Source organism: Nansenia antarctica (genome assembly GCF_963989245.1).
Source record: "Nansenia antarctica genome assembly, chromosome: 17".
Lineage (NCBI taxonomy): Eukaryota > Metazoa > Chordata > Actinopteri > Argentiniformes > Microstomatidae > Nansenia > Nansenia antarctica.
The window spans coordinates 10,972,124-10,988,198 of record NC_137687.1 but is presented as its reverse complement, the minus strand read 5'-3'; the positions used below and the strand labels follow the sequence as shown (position 1 = coordinate 10,988,198).

The 16,075-nt window shown below is 41.3% G+C and overlaps 1 protein-coding gene across 1 annotated transcript in view; it reads right to left on the bottom strand.

Annotated features, from left to right (window-relative positions):
* Positions 1-1,381, bottom strand: part of usp53a (ubiquitin specific peptidase 53a) — a gene marked incomplete at its 5' end in the record, with an annotated part of 34,769 nt that extends 33,388 nt beyond the window's left edge. Inside the window, one exon of the mRNA XM_080547850.1 lies at positions 1,238-1,381. Coding sequence (XP_080403976.1) covers positions 1,238-1,381 — 144 coding nt within the window. The remainder of the gene's footprint in view (positions 1-1,237) is intronic.
* Positions 1,382-16,075: the final 14,694 nt, after the last annotated feature.

Genomic DNA, 16,075 nt, shown 5'->3' with positions numbered 1-16,075 from the left:
TGTTTTTATAGGAATGGCTCTTTCGAGCTGCCGTCTAATGATCGCAAGGTTGGCAGATCGGCGGTTCAAGCCCTGGCTGGCCACATGTCGAAGTGTCCTTGGGCAAGACACTGAACCCCAAATTGCTCCCAGTGAGTGGGCCGGCGCCTTGCATGGTAGCTTGCCGCCATTGGTGTGTGAATGTGTGTGTGAATGAGAGGCCGTTGTAAAGCGCTTTGGATAAAGGCGCTATATAAGTGCAGTCCATTCACCATTTACCATAGTCACTACCTATCTACCTCCGTAGACTGAAGACCCATCTCTTCAGGCTACACGTTAACTGTCTCCTAAGACATCTAGATGCCCCCTGCAGTTACTCAGTTAATACAAAATGTAAAACAATTATATCATTACGACTGCCAATAACTGGCCCGAGCATAGATTACTTTTTCCTTCCATGATTGTTAGATAAATGATTCACATACTTAGTCAAATACATTTGTCGTAAGTCGCTTTTGATAAAAGCATCTGCTAAATGCCAAATACGTAAATATAAACGCTGTAAATTCCACTCTCGAGAGTAAACAAACCTGTGTCATGCAGCACCAAAGCTGCTTGTGAAAAAAGTTAGCTAGAACATCTGACTGTGAAGTGAATGGAATTCAAGCTAGCTATGCCTATGTTACCTGATTACATAAATGATTGGTAAATAAGATCTTGACTCCATATTCCATATAACTCTCTTGTTCAGTAACATCCTTTGTAGTTAGCAACTGTGCAAATTGACTGCAATCCAAAGAGCTAACATTCAACCATTTACAGTAGGCACTCCAGTAACAGCAAACACCAATAAACAAATTGGATTCATTCATTTCAAAAGGCCTTCCACCCATTTATAGATAGCCTGGTCTCAACAAAGTTAGGACAAGCGTAACAATCCTACAGCCACATCAATGCAGTCAATGCAGTTAAATATTATTGGTTTTAGTAATCGGGCAGACATCCTACGGGATCATCCGTTTCTACAACCCAATGGTCCAACATTTCTAATATTTCATAGGTGGCGCTATTGCGACTGTTTAAAAAAACCAAATGCACAATTACAGATTTTCACAAAATTAGGGTTAGGGTTAGTTAGGACCATCGGGCTGTGGGACCATTGGGCTGTGGGAACATAGACATGCTCCCATGCCTACACCCTGTCTAGTATTTTTGGCGAGCAACATTGACACTTCTGGACACAACAGAATGGACTCACCTGTACAGCACTGTTGAGGAAGCAGCTGTTCTGACCCGGTTCGTTCAGCAGGCCTTTCGTGGGAGCCAGAGACAGCATGCTCCCCGGCTGGTACGATTTGGCAAGATTGCCCCCCGGCTTCCTGAAGAACTTGACCCATGCCATTGGATAGAGGGTCTGCCTTTGGACAGGGGAGATGAGGCTGGGGGCGTTGGTGGCAGAAGTGTGATCCCTCGCCCCCAGACAGTCTGAGGCTACGTTATTCCGCTAGCAGCAGCTACCGTCCTGCTACACATGGGGGTTTACACTCTCCTCTCTCCGCAGCTCGAGAGGAAGGTGACTAGCTTGTCTTATCACTTGGGAAAACGTTTCAAAAGAACGAGTGTAAACTCAACAAAAACAAAAAAAAAGACCAAAAGGAAAGAATCACATAGAAGGTCACTGAAGAGGTCTGGGAAGTATCCTGAAGATCGCTTGTTTTCTTGTGTGTTGCGGTTTGACTGATGAAGCAGTGGCGTTAGTCATTCTCCAGCCTCAGGGTTTCTGCACTGGGGCTTCAGTAGAGGGTCAGGGGGGGCTGTGGGCTCCGGGTATCTCTAGGGGCTCTCCACATCACCCTGTTAATGAGGATGGTTAAATTAAATCAATTAGCCCCTTCAAGGGTTCATCCATAGGGAAGATCGATCCAGGCACCTCTTACCATCGGATGTCAATGGGGTCTGATCTGAAATGAAAGAGAGAAGAGAGCTTGTTGAGACACGGTAAAAAAATCATCATCTCGTTGAAAACAACTTTTAGAGTAGACATTGTGATAGATATTGTGTGTAATATTGGATCAGTTCTCTAAACGCTAGTCAAGGAGAAGGTGGAAGGGGGCTTGGTTCTTCCCAAACTGTAAGACATGTTCTAGATCTGGAGTCTATGGCCCAATCCCAATTCACCCCTACGGCTCCGTTTTGCGCGTTCACGTGTAGGGTAGTGGTGTCCCAATTCTTGTTTTCATGTAGGGGTATTAAGGGGTAAGATTTCAAAGAGAGTCACAAGCGGAGGGCTATGAAATCCCAGAATGCCTTGCGAATCATCGCACATAGTGATAAAAGGAATTATCCACAAATGGAAAACCACAAATGTAATTATTTTCTTTGTTAATTAAGAATTTAGAAATTATGATAACCATCATATTATCTTAGTTTAATGTCATTTTCAATGTATTATAGACCTTTTCTTTAAAACAAACATAACAAAAATCACTATGCGTCTATGTGTCTAGCTGTGTGTAGCGATCTAATGTGGCTGATTTGTGCGTGATAGCCCCTCTTTGATGGAATATGAAAGAAAAAAAAACACCGGAATTATGATTTTCATTTTAGTGGGCCTTCTCACAGCATGTTCCTCGAATGTGGGAGTTGTGACTGAGGCCTAGTCCACATGTACACAGATATTTTTGAAGACAGGCTTTTTCCTCCTTCTTTCTCAAAAAAAGTCCTGTCCACACAAGCAATGGTATAGAAACTATCTCCATCCATGAGAGAAAGCTAAAATTACTTAAAACACACCCTTAAGCATGCCAGGCAAGTTGGTGGCAATAAAACATTATTTCAAACACCACAGAAGAACATTAAAAGCATGCGCATTGACGGGCTTCTTCTTGAGCTGCGAATACAACAACAAACAAGCGTAGTGAAATGTCGCCTCTGGATGATGTAGCCTAAACAAAGGAGATAACGACGCACACTTACGTAAACAAGATGTAAACAACAACGCACACTGATGTCACAAGCCAAAAACTCCTGTCTACACAACTCCTGTCAACACTGAAAACTGAGTTTCTCAATATCTTCACCCTAGAAGGAGTTTTCCAAAAGGTGTGTTTTCAGTGACCTAAAATGCAGTTTGCCTGTGGACGAAAGGCCAAAACGCATTAAAAAAAGCTACATTAAAAAAAAATACCTGTGGACAGGTATCAATATAACATTAATCCCTTTCAATAACTAGACAATAAAGCAATGTGATGTCATGTGAACATTTCTTAGCTGATATTCTTTGTAAGTTATAGGCAAGTATCTACATTTTCTTTTCAACAGCATCAAGTTCCTGGGGGTTCACATCACCAACGACCTCACCTGGGATGAACACACCAACCAGGTGGTGAAAAAAACACAACTTGGGGTTCAGGCGGCTGAAAACCTTTGTCTTAGGACCTAAGATCCTAGGGGCCTTCTTCAGAGGTACAACAGAGAGCATCCTGACCGGATGCATCACTGCCTGGTACAGGAACTGCACTGCCCAAAAGCTCTGCAAAGGGTGGTGCGGACAGCTGAGAAGATCAGCGCATGTGATGTGAGCTTCCCTCCATCCAGGACACCTACAAGGACCGGTGTCTGAAAGGCCCTCGGGATTATTAGGGATCCAAGCCACCTCAATCAGAAACTGTTGGAGCGATTGCGGTGGGGGAAACGGTACCGTAGCATCAAAGCTAAAACCCAGAGGCTGTCAAACAGCTATTTCCCCCAAGCAATCAGGCTCCTGGAGAAATACACTGGGGGAAAACAGATACTGACACCCCCAAACCAACCCCACGCACACTACAAAAATTAACATATTATACTTGCACACTACTGGATTAGCCTACTTGTATAGTATACCACTGGACTACTTAACTATTGTACTGTATCACACACATTGCATTTCATATAGGGCTGGGTATCGCCACTGATTTCCCAAAACGATTCGATTCCGATTCACAGCTCCCGATTCGATTCGATTCACGATTCGATTCGATTCGATTCCGATTCGATTTAGTTACAATATCAATTTTCCTTGAATATGAAGAGATTCTCAGAACTAATGCTATAAATGGTTCAAGGAACCCTATAACATGTAGCATTGTTAAACATATCAATGTTTACATTAAGAATTGACTCCAAAGCAGTTACATGAATGTACTTCTTATTGGAACATAAATGAACATCATTGACCGACATTTTGCTAAATCAGACACTACAAAAAGTGCTTTTTAACGTGCTTTACTGCAGCCAGTGTAAATAAAGGGGCTACAAACATAGCCAATCGGTAAACTGATTGGCTATTGATTGGTAGTGTTGTTCCGATACCATTTTTTTATCCCGATACCGATACCGATACCTGACCGTGCAGTACTTGCCGATACCGAGTACCGATCCGCTACCACGGCGTTTGAAAAAACAAAACAAAAAAACATGTTTTTTGAGCCGCATACTCACCTCGATGTAAAATTATTGCTAACACTTAGTCTGGCACTGCTCAAAACCTTTGTAAAACTCGTAAAGTTTTTGGAAAACTTAAGTAAAAAAATAAAAAAATAAAAAAATAAAATAATACGTTTTTGTAAAGTACTCGCTGATACCGATACCAGCATTTTTGTGCGTATCGGTGGCCATGCCGATACTAGTATCGGTATCGGAACAACACTATTGATTGGCTATGTTCCAAAATGCACCCAGACATCTGCCTTTATATTAAGCCTGGTCGTTGCGTGAGATATGATAAATTCTTGTAGCGCGAGATCTGGCCACGAGATCTCGTTGCGGGTTGAAGCTGCAAGCAGGGGAAAAAAAAAAGAAAAAAAAAGAAAAAAAAAGATCTCGGGATTTATGAATCGATAATCGCTCATTCAATGAAGATCGATTCAGAATCGGGAAATCGATTTTTTGAACCCAGCCCTAATTTCATATCATCGTACTTTGCAGACCCTTTTTGCACTATTGAAGCCACTGTAAAACCTTCACGTTTTGCATTACTTATTTTGATTGTGTTTTTGTATCTGAATGCTGCAATCAATGCCAATGTTGAAGAACCAAAGCCAAATTATTTTACTTGTGTACTTGTACAGTGAGATGTAATAAAAGCGATTCTGATTCTGAAAGTGATGAAACAGAACCAATAGCTAGAACATCTTGACATGCTCCGTCAGATAAATATCAAAGGATAAATAGGCTTTGTATTGCATTGTGATGATCTTGACAATAAATAATATCATATAGGCCTAGCAGTTTGTTGTTACCTAGGAATAGTGTCAAGCTGAAATGTGAGTAACTGGAGTTGGTTGGACTGCCACTATAACTAGGCTAGACAAACAGAGCTGTATTTTGTGCCCCTTCCACCTCTTCTATGGCTTATGTTTGCAGTCATGCCCAGAAATAGCTTCTCAAGAATGTGTCAAGAAAAAAAAGTGTCTGGGTGACCCTACAATCAAGTAAATGAGGTATAATATAAATTTCTAACTGGCCAAAGCCAAACCAACTAGCCTAAATATAAGTGTTTATATTTGTTGACCAAGGTCCATAGAGTGCAAGAAAACAGCATCCGCACACTCAAATCAGGTCCAAAAAGAATGCTTGTACTACTCACCCTTCCTCTTCCTCCTCTGCATAGACTGGACTATGAAACAGGTATACAGGGCATATAGTGGAGCCTGACTGAACAGCTAGAAGATCTGGATGTTGGCACTATTATTTAAAACACTATTATTAGCACACAGCCACCAACAGATGCAAGAAAAATCACACAAACTAGAGACACCAGCTGCTTCAGTTGGGCTCAAAATAAACTCATCAAAAACCAAAGTAATGTGAATCAAACAAGAACAACACACTAATAATGATGGACAAAAACCAGCTAGAGGATGTAGTTAGTGTCACAGACCACAGGAGTATGATTACTGTGGACGGAGGGGGATGTCAAAGACAGAATTGTAAAAGCAAGGACAACATCTTAAACAAAAATATCTATCACTCAAGAGTCAAGACCAAACTAAAAAATCTTCAACTCAAATGTTTAAATCCACTCTACTTTACGGATCTGAAACCGGGAAGAAAACCAACGACATACTCGACAAACTACAGTAGAGACATTCATTAACCGCTGCCTCCGACACCTTCTGGGAATCTAACTGGCCCAACACCATCTCAAACACCAACCTGTGGAAACTCACCAAACAAGAAACGATAGAAATCCAAATCAGGAGGAGAAAATGGAACTGGATAGGCCACACACACTCAGAAGACCAAACAATCGCAAAGCAGCAGGGCTCTGACATGGAACTGACAAGGCAGGAGGAAGAGAGGAAGACCTAGAACCACCTGGAGAAGATCCACAGAACAGGAGATGAAGGCGGAAGGGCTGTCATGGCAACGACTGGATCGGAGAGCACAAGACCGGAGAGGATGGAGGGGTTTCATCAATGGTCTATGTTCCCTAGGGAATTTAAAGGCCTAAGTAAAGTAAGTCAATCTGGTGTGAGAAACACAGTGCAGGTCAGGAACAGAGGCAAAGGACAGACTGGGGCCTCAGAGTCTGCCATGCAAAAATGTGTAGAATTAGGACTCCCAACTCATAACAGTCGCAAAACAGTAACTAAATCAATATTTTATAGACAAATGATATCCTAACCTATAGGCTAATAACAAGAGAGAAGAAAAGTTATATTATTACAAATGCAGTGTGTGACTCTTCTTATTAAGCTATCATATTATGCTATCCAACTGTATAGTTTAGTTTGTCAAGCTGTGATTGGGATGTAAAGTTTATATGATTGTTTAGGCTAAAAGTCATATGGTATTGCAGTCACCACATACATATTTACGTTTGTGGTTGTTGATTAGATAGCCTATATGGAGCAAAGACTCATTCTGCTAATCCTGTGCAACATTATTCATGGGGAACTGCCACCCATAGCGTGACAATCATGAAATAGACCAACAGTGATACTCCTTGGTTGTTTTCTTGATTAAACACATCAAAGTTTCGACCAAAACCAGCAGGGCAACATTTCTTTCACTGGTATTCAAACAATTCTTAACCGATCCTGAAGTGTGACCATGCAAAACAAGTTTATGGTGGAACCAGATTTTGACTCTGAAGTGTCTCTATTGCATAATTCAACATACTCCACAAACCCTCCCAAACAACAACAACTTGCTTTCATTTGCAACTGCCTTCCATAGCAACAGCATTTCAAAGCAATCACTTAGCCTTGGCATGTTTTGGGGATTAGACACTATGCTGGAGGGGCGAATGGAGAACCATACACTTCTTTACCGCCCACCTTCCAGAGTGACTTCTTTCAACCCAGGATGTGTGTCAAGTCTGTCTATACAGGGGCCAAAGCTTCCTCATACAACACAGCCATCAGGGCTATCAATTGTGTGCCTATGCTTGTCCATGTGACCAAATGTGCACATCCATTAAAGCAAGTGACATGCAAAAACAAAAGTATTACTCACAGTGTCCAATATGCCCCCCAGAATGATTGAGAGCAATTAACCAAGAGCTGTAACCAAGGGGCCTCGAAACATTTCCCTCATTTGTAATGCCACCATGTCACATAAACATTACTCTGACGCTTCCATCTCTCCAAGAAGAGGCCAGGATTACCATTCAATCGTCAGTCTCAAAATGATACTTTACACTGAGATAAATCCTTGATTGACACGATTAGAGAGAGATATATCCTGGCATGTTATCATATAAACTTCATAGCTACATAAATGATTTGGCCCTCTTCCACACAGTTGGCCCTGCCAGCACAGCCAGTATCGATAGCACTATGGCAACAGACAGACAGAACTGTAGTACAATAATGAGGAGCATTTGTGCCTCAATAAAAGGGGCAAAGATCGACCATGTGATCCGCCTTCAACATAGAAGACAGTTACTGTGTCAACAATGCGTTAAGACAACGCTGTATCGTGCAGCCATCTCAGGTTGCTGCCTGGTTTGACCTACTTCTTTATCACAATCATACTTAACAATCATTACCGTGTTATTACCAGTGTCCTCTTTTTTTATTGTATGGTGCTGAGGCCATTGTTGCAGAGCACGCCTTGGGGCGGCTGTGGCTCAGAAGGTAGAGCCGGCGTCTAATGATCGCAAGGTCGGCAGATCGGTAGTTCGAACCCCGGCTGGCCACATGTCGAGGTGTCCTTGTGCAAGACACTGTGACTGAACCCCAAATTGCTCCCAATGAGCGGGCCGGCACCTTGCATGGCAGCTTGCCCCCGTTGGTGTGTGAATGTGTGTCTGAATGGGTGAATGAGAGGGCGTTGTAAAGCGCTTTGGAATAAGCCGCTATATAAGTCAGTCCATTTACCATGTGCCTCCTCTGAAGAGGCTTTTGTTTGTGCTGCAAGAACAAAATCACCTTGGTCACCTTGGTTGTGTGAAATCCCTCTTGCATTATGATTTCCATACTTGGTGGAAGGAAAACTACGCTCCAATTGGCCACTTTCAACAACAACAAACACAATGAGTGATGTCACAGTATGGGTCCTCACATAACCCAAGAGATGTCTGTCCACACACCCTTGCTTAAGAAGTCTGGGGCATAAGTGACAATTTCCTGCATGCTGCGTTCATTGTACGTTTCAACAACACCAGGAGAGAATCCTAGTCCCAAACCAACAGGCATTAACGGGCAAACAAACGGAAATAATCAAAGGTTGGGGCTGCCTAAAATTACTAACAGCATTCTCCCTGAGGCAGCGATTGCGGTGTGACCTCTGGCCATGTCATTGGTATTATGTAGGCTATTAGACACACGTAACACCCACCAACGTATCACATAGGCCTACACCTAGGCACCACCACTTGATTTTCAGAAACACAAATTCAACTAAAAAAAGTTGTCAGGCCGTAACTGGGCCAAATCATTTATGTCCAGGTCATCATAGTACACCATATGTATCTTGGCTAAACAACATGAGTTAATTTGTATCCCTAACATGGCCATGACCTTGACACGTGTTACTGTTCAACATAATTCATGAGAACAAGACAAAATAACACAGGACCCTTATCTGTGTGTTTTGTAAACCTGCCACGGATAATATACAAACTGGAGGAGTCAGTGCAGAGCTAATGAAAGGTGAGTAAACACAACAAAGCATTATATAGGAGAGCCCATGGTTGTGACCCAGGTAAAAAAACAGAAAAATTACTGGTTTATGAAAAGACTGGCTGGTGTCACAAATGTTTAAACTTAGAGTAGTCGGACACTTTAAAGCCGCAATTCACAATACCAATTTGGAATATTCGGTTGGGGTTGAAGGTGTTCAAGTACGGCGCACAAGTGGTGTAGCACACTAAGGCACATGCCACATCCCTGACCGACCTCCAACAGAGCTTTAACAGCATCCAATATGCCTTCTCCAACCTCCATCTTCTCCTAAACACCAATAAAACTAAATGCATGATCTTCAATCGGACCCTACCCCAAGCCTCCTGTCCCCCAAAAATCACCTCACTGGATGGGTCAGTACTAGAATTTGTCAATACATACAAATATCTAGGTATCTGGCTTGATAGTTCACTCTCCTTCCAAACCCACATCAATAACCTACTCACCAAAGTCAGAACAAGAATTGGTTTCCTGTACCGCAATAAAGCTTCCTTACCCACTCTGCAAAACACACTCTGGTAAAAATGACCATCCTGCCAATTCTGGACTATGGAGATATCATTTACAGGATTGCTCCCAAAAACCTTCTCAATAAACTGGACGTCATCCATCACACTGCCATCCGCTTTGTCACCGGTGCCCCTTTCAATACACATCACTGCGACCTGTACTCCCAAGTCAACTGGCCATCACTCCACACCAGGCGACTGACCCACTGGTAAAATCCCCCCCCTACCTCTGCTTACTACTGAACTTCTCATCCAGCACACGCAATCTCCGCTCCAACAAATATATCACTCTGGTCCCCCCCAAAGTCCGCACCTCCTTTGGCCGTCATTCTTTTCAGTTTGCTGCCCCCACTGACTGGAATGTGTTGCAGTTGACAGTAAAACTCACCACTTTAATCGCGTTACCCACTTTTAAACACTCACTTTTAGACATTGTCTCGGATCACTGCACCTGCTTTTAAGTTAACTTCCCCCTGGTCCCTGCTGTCTTTTACATATTGTGTTGATATATAGATGTTTTTTATACTTATGGCATTCATGTTTTATATTGTATATCTTGGGTTGTGTTCTATATCGTATATACTGTGTTGTGTTTTGTGTATAGACTTGCCTCTGTTCTGCCAATTGGCCAGATCGTCATTGTAAATGAGAATTGGTTCTCAATTGACTTATCTGGTTAAATAAAGGTTAAATTAAAAAAATCATCATCGCACGGTCCCAGGTTCGATTCCGGCCATCGTCATATCCTGCATGTCATCCCCCTCTCTCTCAACCATCCTTTCTGTCAATCTCTCTATCCCAATAAAGCAGAAAGAAACTGAGTTTTGAGTGCCAGCACTTTTCAGCAGTAAATATTTGCTGTTACATCAGACATAAACTAACTATGAAATGCACAATATAAAATAAAATGATAATCAAATAAATATTGGAATATGACCTTTTTGATACATGTTTTGTGTGCGAATATAGCTGAGTCTCTTCCGAACTATATATTTTTTAAATACTGAGTTGACCGTGGTACAGTGTCACTTTGCTCAAAATAATATCCCATTGAGCTGACAAGTGTGACAGCTTTGTGTACTCTTCCTTGCATCTCGGAGGCGCTACAAGTCATTGTCCACAAAGACTAAACGTTTCACCAACAGCTTTTTCCCCATAGCCATCAGGACTCTGAACGCCTCCCTCTAGCCCCCTCCTCCCTGACATGACCGACATGCATACCATGATTGTCTGTTGTTGTCTATTTTTTTTTTATGTTGTCTATTATGCACTCATTGTTTTTGTCATTTGTGTGCTGCAGAGAATAATATGCTGTACTGAAAACAAATTCCACCGGCTTTTGGTCGTGGGGCTAATAAACTATCCATCTATCTATAATCTCCCAGTCTGTCTCGGTGTAGATGGATGGCTTTCAGAATAGGAGAGAGCATTCAATGGTGAAACTGGTTCCTTAGGGTGAGACAGAATGCTTATTGCAGATTGCAATTAGATTGCATACTCTCCCCAAAGGTGTGTCGCTTCAAAAAGATTTAGGCCTAAATTATATGAAAAGATCAGAGGTATAGGCCTATAACTTGTGCCTAAATGCATTATATTCTTGCAATGTTGTGTAACAATCTGACAGTGTTGAAACGTATTATCAACCACGGCCTCGACAGTATGGCGGATTAAATGCATGTAGAACAACTACATAATCAGTTACACTTTACATTAACTTTCTTCTGTGCTTGTAGTAACACCAATGTATTAGGTAACTGCATGGTATAATAGACAGGTTTGTGTTTATTATTACAAAAGTGGAAAAAAGAATGGTCCTCCCTCTTTAACAACCCAAACTAGGCTACTTGTCTCCATTACCTTTGAGCAACTACACTAAAACAACAAGTGTTGTATCAATCTCTGAACTAGTTCCGGTTTCTTCTTAATGATTTGGTTCCTTAACGGTTCAGTTAACTGTTCACAACTAATTTTACATTACCAACCAAAGACACAAAAATAACGTTGTTATTTAATAAACTATCTATCTATCTTAACTTTGTTATTTTTGTGGCTGTCATTTGCTGTCATTGTGAATCTTCAGATAGTCACACATGATGAGCTATGAGCTATGCACAATGCATAGGACTAGTTCTACCTGTCGCTGTCACACCACAAACATGAAGTCTGTTAGTCATTCAGAGAGGATAGAATAAGAGAGGAAATTATAGATTGAATTGTCCTGGATAGTAGCCTATCTTAGCCTATCCAGTCCCAATCCCAGTATGACCTCAAATCTGACTCCTGTCTCAATAAAAAGTCCTCACAATCCACAGTGAGCGTCTAGGTATGGAACTTTGCCGTAACCTTCAGTTGATAATAAACTGTGAACACTCCTAGTTTGTATTCATACAGACGTGTAGGAACAAGGGTGAAGTTCACTTCCCAAGTCAACAGAGCCTGAACAAAACAAATAGTCAACAAACTATTACAGCATCACTGTTGACACTTAAAAGGTTCAGGCATTTAATTACGTGACTTGCTTACGCCAGCCTAGTTTCCAACATTCCACTAGGGTATTCTTTGTTTGTTTGTGATGTTTCTAATGTGACTTCCTGCTAACAATAGCTCTGTATTTCAAAGGTTGTCAAGATTATTTATTTTGTTTTTAATTTAGGGAAAATGTTGGTTACACCTTATTGAATAAGCCGGATTCATATTTCAAATGGAGTGACATGGATTTCATAGGGATGTGTTCAACAAACAACAACAACAACAACAACAACAACAACAACAACTTGATCAATCAGGCCAGACTTCAAAGTTCCCCTTCCCATACTAAAGTTCCCCATATTTCAAGTTCCCCTTCCCATACTCTTTACCAGGCACCTGCCATATGATACTGCACAAGTTTGACACAAGTCAGTTTGTTCTTGTTGAATATACTGGTCTCAAAATCTCTGAATGTTGCTTTGGAGGCCCTTAAGTAAAACCCTTACTGTGACCCTTACTACAAAAAAAAAAACGACTTTACCAAGACTACAAAAAAATGGAAGCTAAGCTCTACCACTCAGCATGACAGAGGAAATTCAATTATTACCCTCGGTTTGAATCATGAAAAACAGAACGGAACAAAAACTAGCGAATTCCCTCAGGACCGGTGACAACGTCTAAAGCCTCCAGGCAACAATGCAGCAGCCGTTTCCTGTGCGGTTTCCTGCTGAAAGCTCGCTGTCCCTTCCAGCGGCGCGGTCACCGCTTTGAACCCTGTGAAACTGAGCAGGTCATCCACACCTCTCTGAGTCACCCAACGAGCTCCCCTTCTGTCACGCTGAGTAGGAAAAGGCAACGAGAACAGAACAAAACTAACTGTTCCTAGACCCACAAGAATTTGATTGAAATATAACATCCTCCCTTAAACTATTCAGACAACTTCCTAAATGTCTCCCTGCTTCCCAGAGGCTTGCCAATAAATGTCAGAGCAACAGCGCCGGCCAACAACTTTCGCTCCCTTCTTTATGAAACAGATTAATGGGTTTATTCAGTTCCAGCAGCTAAATAAAATGCAGCGGAGCGCGCGGGTCAGATGTGTTTGAGTAGTACACCCTGGCTCTACCCTATCGGACAGACGATGCAGCTGCTGTTTCTCCACCAAATAGGACAAACATTGCCCTCAATGTCTGAGTTCCAAATTGTAAATGTTAAATACACCACATTATTTGGACTATGTGAACTAGTATATCATTTATGTTTACATGTTTGGGCATTTAGCAGACACCTTAACCCCAAGTGACTGACTTACAACAAATACATTTGACTAAGTAGGCTAAGTGAATCATCTATCCACCAGTCATAGCAGGGGGGGATAAAATATCAAATGCACATTTATTTTAATTTAAATGTCCCAATAAAGTATCAACGATATTATAATAACATGACTGACTTCCCCCCTGAACTGTCATTATTGTCTAATCTCAGAAGAGACTCCGCCCTTAAGTATCCCATTCATTTCCACCAGGAAATCAATTGTCATGCTCCAGACAATAGCAGGTTTTTCAGCATGCCATCAACGCCTCGGTGACCTTGCTGATCCTAATGAAAACATCACACAGCAGTTCAGCATGGAAAACAAAACATGATGACAGCAAGAGGGTAGAAACTAAATACAGCACTGGATTACTTTCATAAACGTCATCACATAGGCCCTAACGGCTGGATATTCAAAATGATGGAGTCCTGGCTAGTTGTTTTTATTCTGGAGGGCCTACTTTATACTGAGATTAGATTGAGATAAATGCTTCTGTTCAGTACATTATCATCTCTCAACATCTTCTTATCATATCAGTTGCAAGCAAGGAAGTTTGATTGATTTCAAACAAAACAGCTCATCTATAATCCTATCAATTAGGTTGAATTCAGAATGTTGGGTTAGGCTAGTTGGAGGAGTCCTCTTCATTTCAACACAAGTTCAAACGGAGCTTTAGTCTACGGATGATTTCATTTCCCTTTCTCGGTTACTTTTAAACAATGCTCAACTGATAAAACTACAGTATCCGATAACATACACATGTTCTAATTTTGATAATATGATTCAGAATAGGAGAGAGCAACTTTATATTGAGCAACTGACTACACCCATAGCTTGCATCAGCTCTGTGCCTTTGACGATGATGCATATTAACAGAAAGCCATCTACAAACCACAATATAGGCCTAACAAAATGTTCTCGGGATGCCTTAACGACAACCACAGTTGTTCATTTGTTACCCGGGCTATTGTGTTTAACAAGGTGGAGTAATCTCACTTACTACTTATCAGTGAAACTGGCCGACAAGGAGTTACTGAGGACAAATTGTACTCACTCACTGGTCTGAACAGAAGAGCCAGTATCAGGCATATTTCATGAGTGATGTGACAAAATAACAAAATGCACTGTCTGTTTTGCTGCTTGGAGGATGTTCTGTAAAAGTCAGTGGATCATGGACAGTACACACACACTACACTCCCAATTAGTTAATGGGAGGAGGGGAGCACTCTCTAATTCACTCTTCATGAGACAGAATAACCTACCTCTGATCTGAAAAGGTGGAATCAAATAGAAATACAAAACAATATCTTAATTCATAATAATTCAATAGGCTACATCAAATGTGTAAAAAAAACTATAATAAAAAAAACTATTGATAGTCTACTTGTCATATAAATGTAACCTTGCAGGACATAAATCGTGAGCTTAGATTGATAAGGTTCTATCTCTGTTTAGGGCAGTTCAGAGATATTGAGCGTCAACGTTTTTACATTCCATTATGTTCTGTGAGATGGAACCTTTGTATTTTATGAATTACTAACTAAAAAATGTCAACATTTAAAAAAATAACACCACACAGGCATTAATAAACACCTAATGGATCAGATTATGTAAAAAATAAAAAATAAACTCAATTTGGACAAAAATCTAACGTCACGTGAAGTTGAATGACTGTCAACAGAGATGAGACTCTCCGTTTATGTCACGTCGAAACCATTCAACCCTCACTACGTAACCAGGAAATACCATCGGTGCATTCCAAACCCCTTCCAACAATGACTGGAGAAGAATGAACTAATAATTTCAGTTCATGTCACACTATCTAGAACAAACGATCCAACCCCTAACCCCATGTTAATGAATAATACAATGACTTTGGAGTTAGCGAGTTCTTGACTTTCACCCAGGCGCGAGGGCTGCCCGGGTTCCACCTTATCTTACCTGCCCGGGTTTCAGGTGCATTTCCGCCGCGAGCGCAACGAATAATGGCGAGTTAAAAAGTTATAATATATAATAATAATGGCCTGTTAAAAAGTTAAAAGTTTGGAAGAAAGAAAGTATCCACCAACACTCAGACAAAAAAAATCCAGTCAAAAAAACACTCACCTTTTTAGAAAGAGGGGACACTATTATTGGGCTATATTTCCAGTTCGAGTTCGAGCCCTTCTTCGTCAGACAATCCCAAAACGCGACTAAAAATGTGGTTATGAATTATTGTCGGGAAAGGAAAAAACTGAAGACGTTACGAAGTATCCTACACAATTAATTCGGGGGTTACACGTTTAAGAAGTTAAAACCCAAAGACTAAAAAATGATTTTAATGTTGCTCGTTTATGACTGTGGCTGTTGCCATCTTAAGCGCTTAAACGCTTCTTTCTTCCAGTTCTTTCTTTTTAGTTCCAGAGTGTGTCAACATGCCATCCCATTCACTTGCTGTATTCCGTGTTTGTGGAGAGTCTCGTGTGTTGAGTTGATGCGCGAGCGGTAGTGAGCAATGGTCTGGTCTGGTCTGCTTGCTTCGGCACCTGAAATACTGGATTAGTGATGTTTCCAGGGGGGTATTCCATCAACGTCGCTAAAGGAAAATCCTGGCTTATTTTTGATAACTTCTCGCGAGATTTATCAGAATA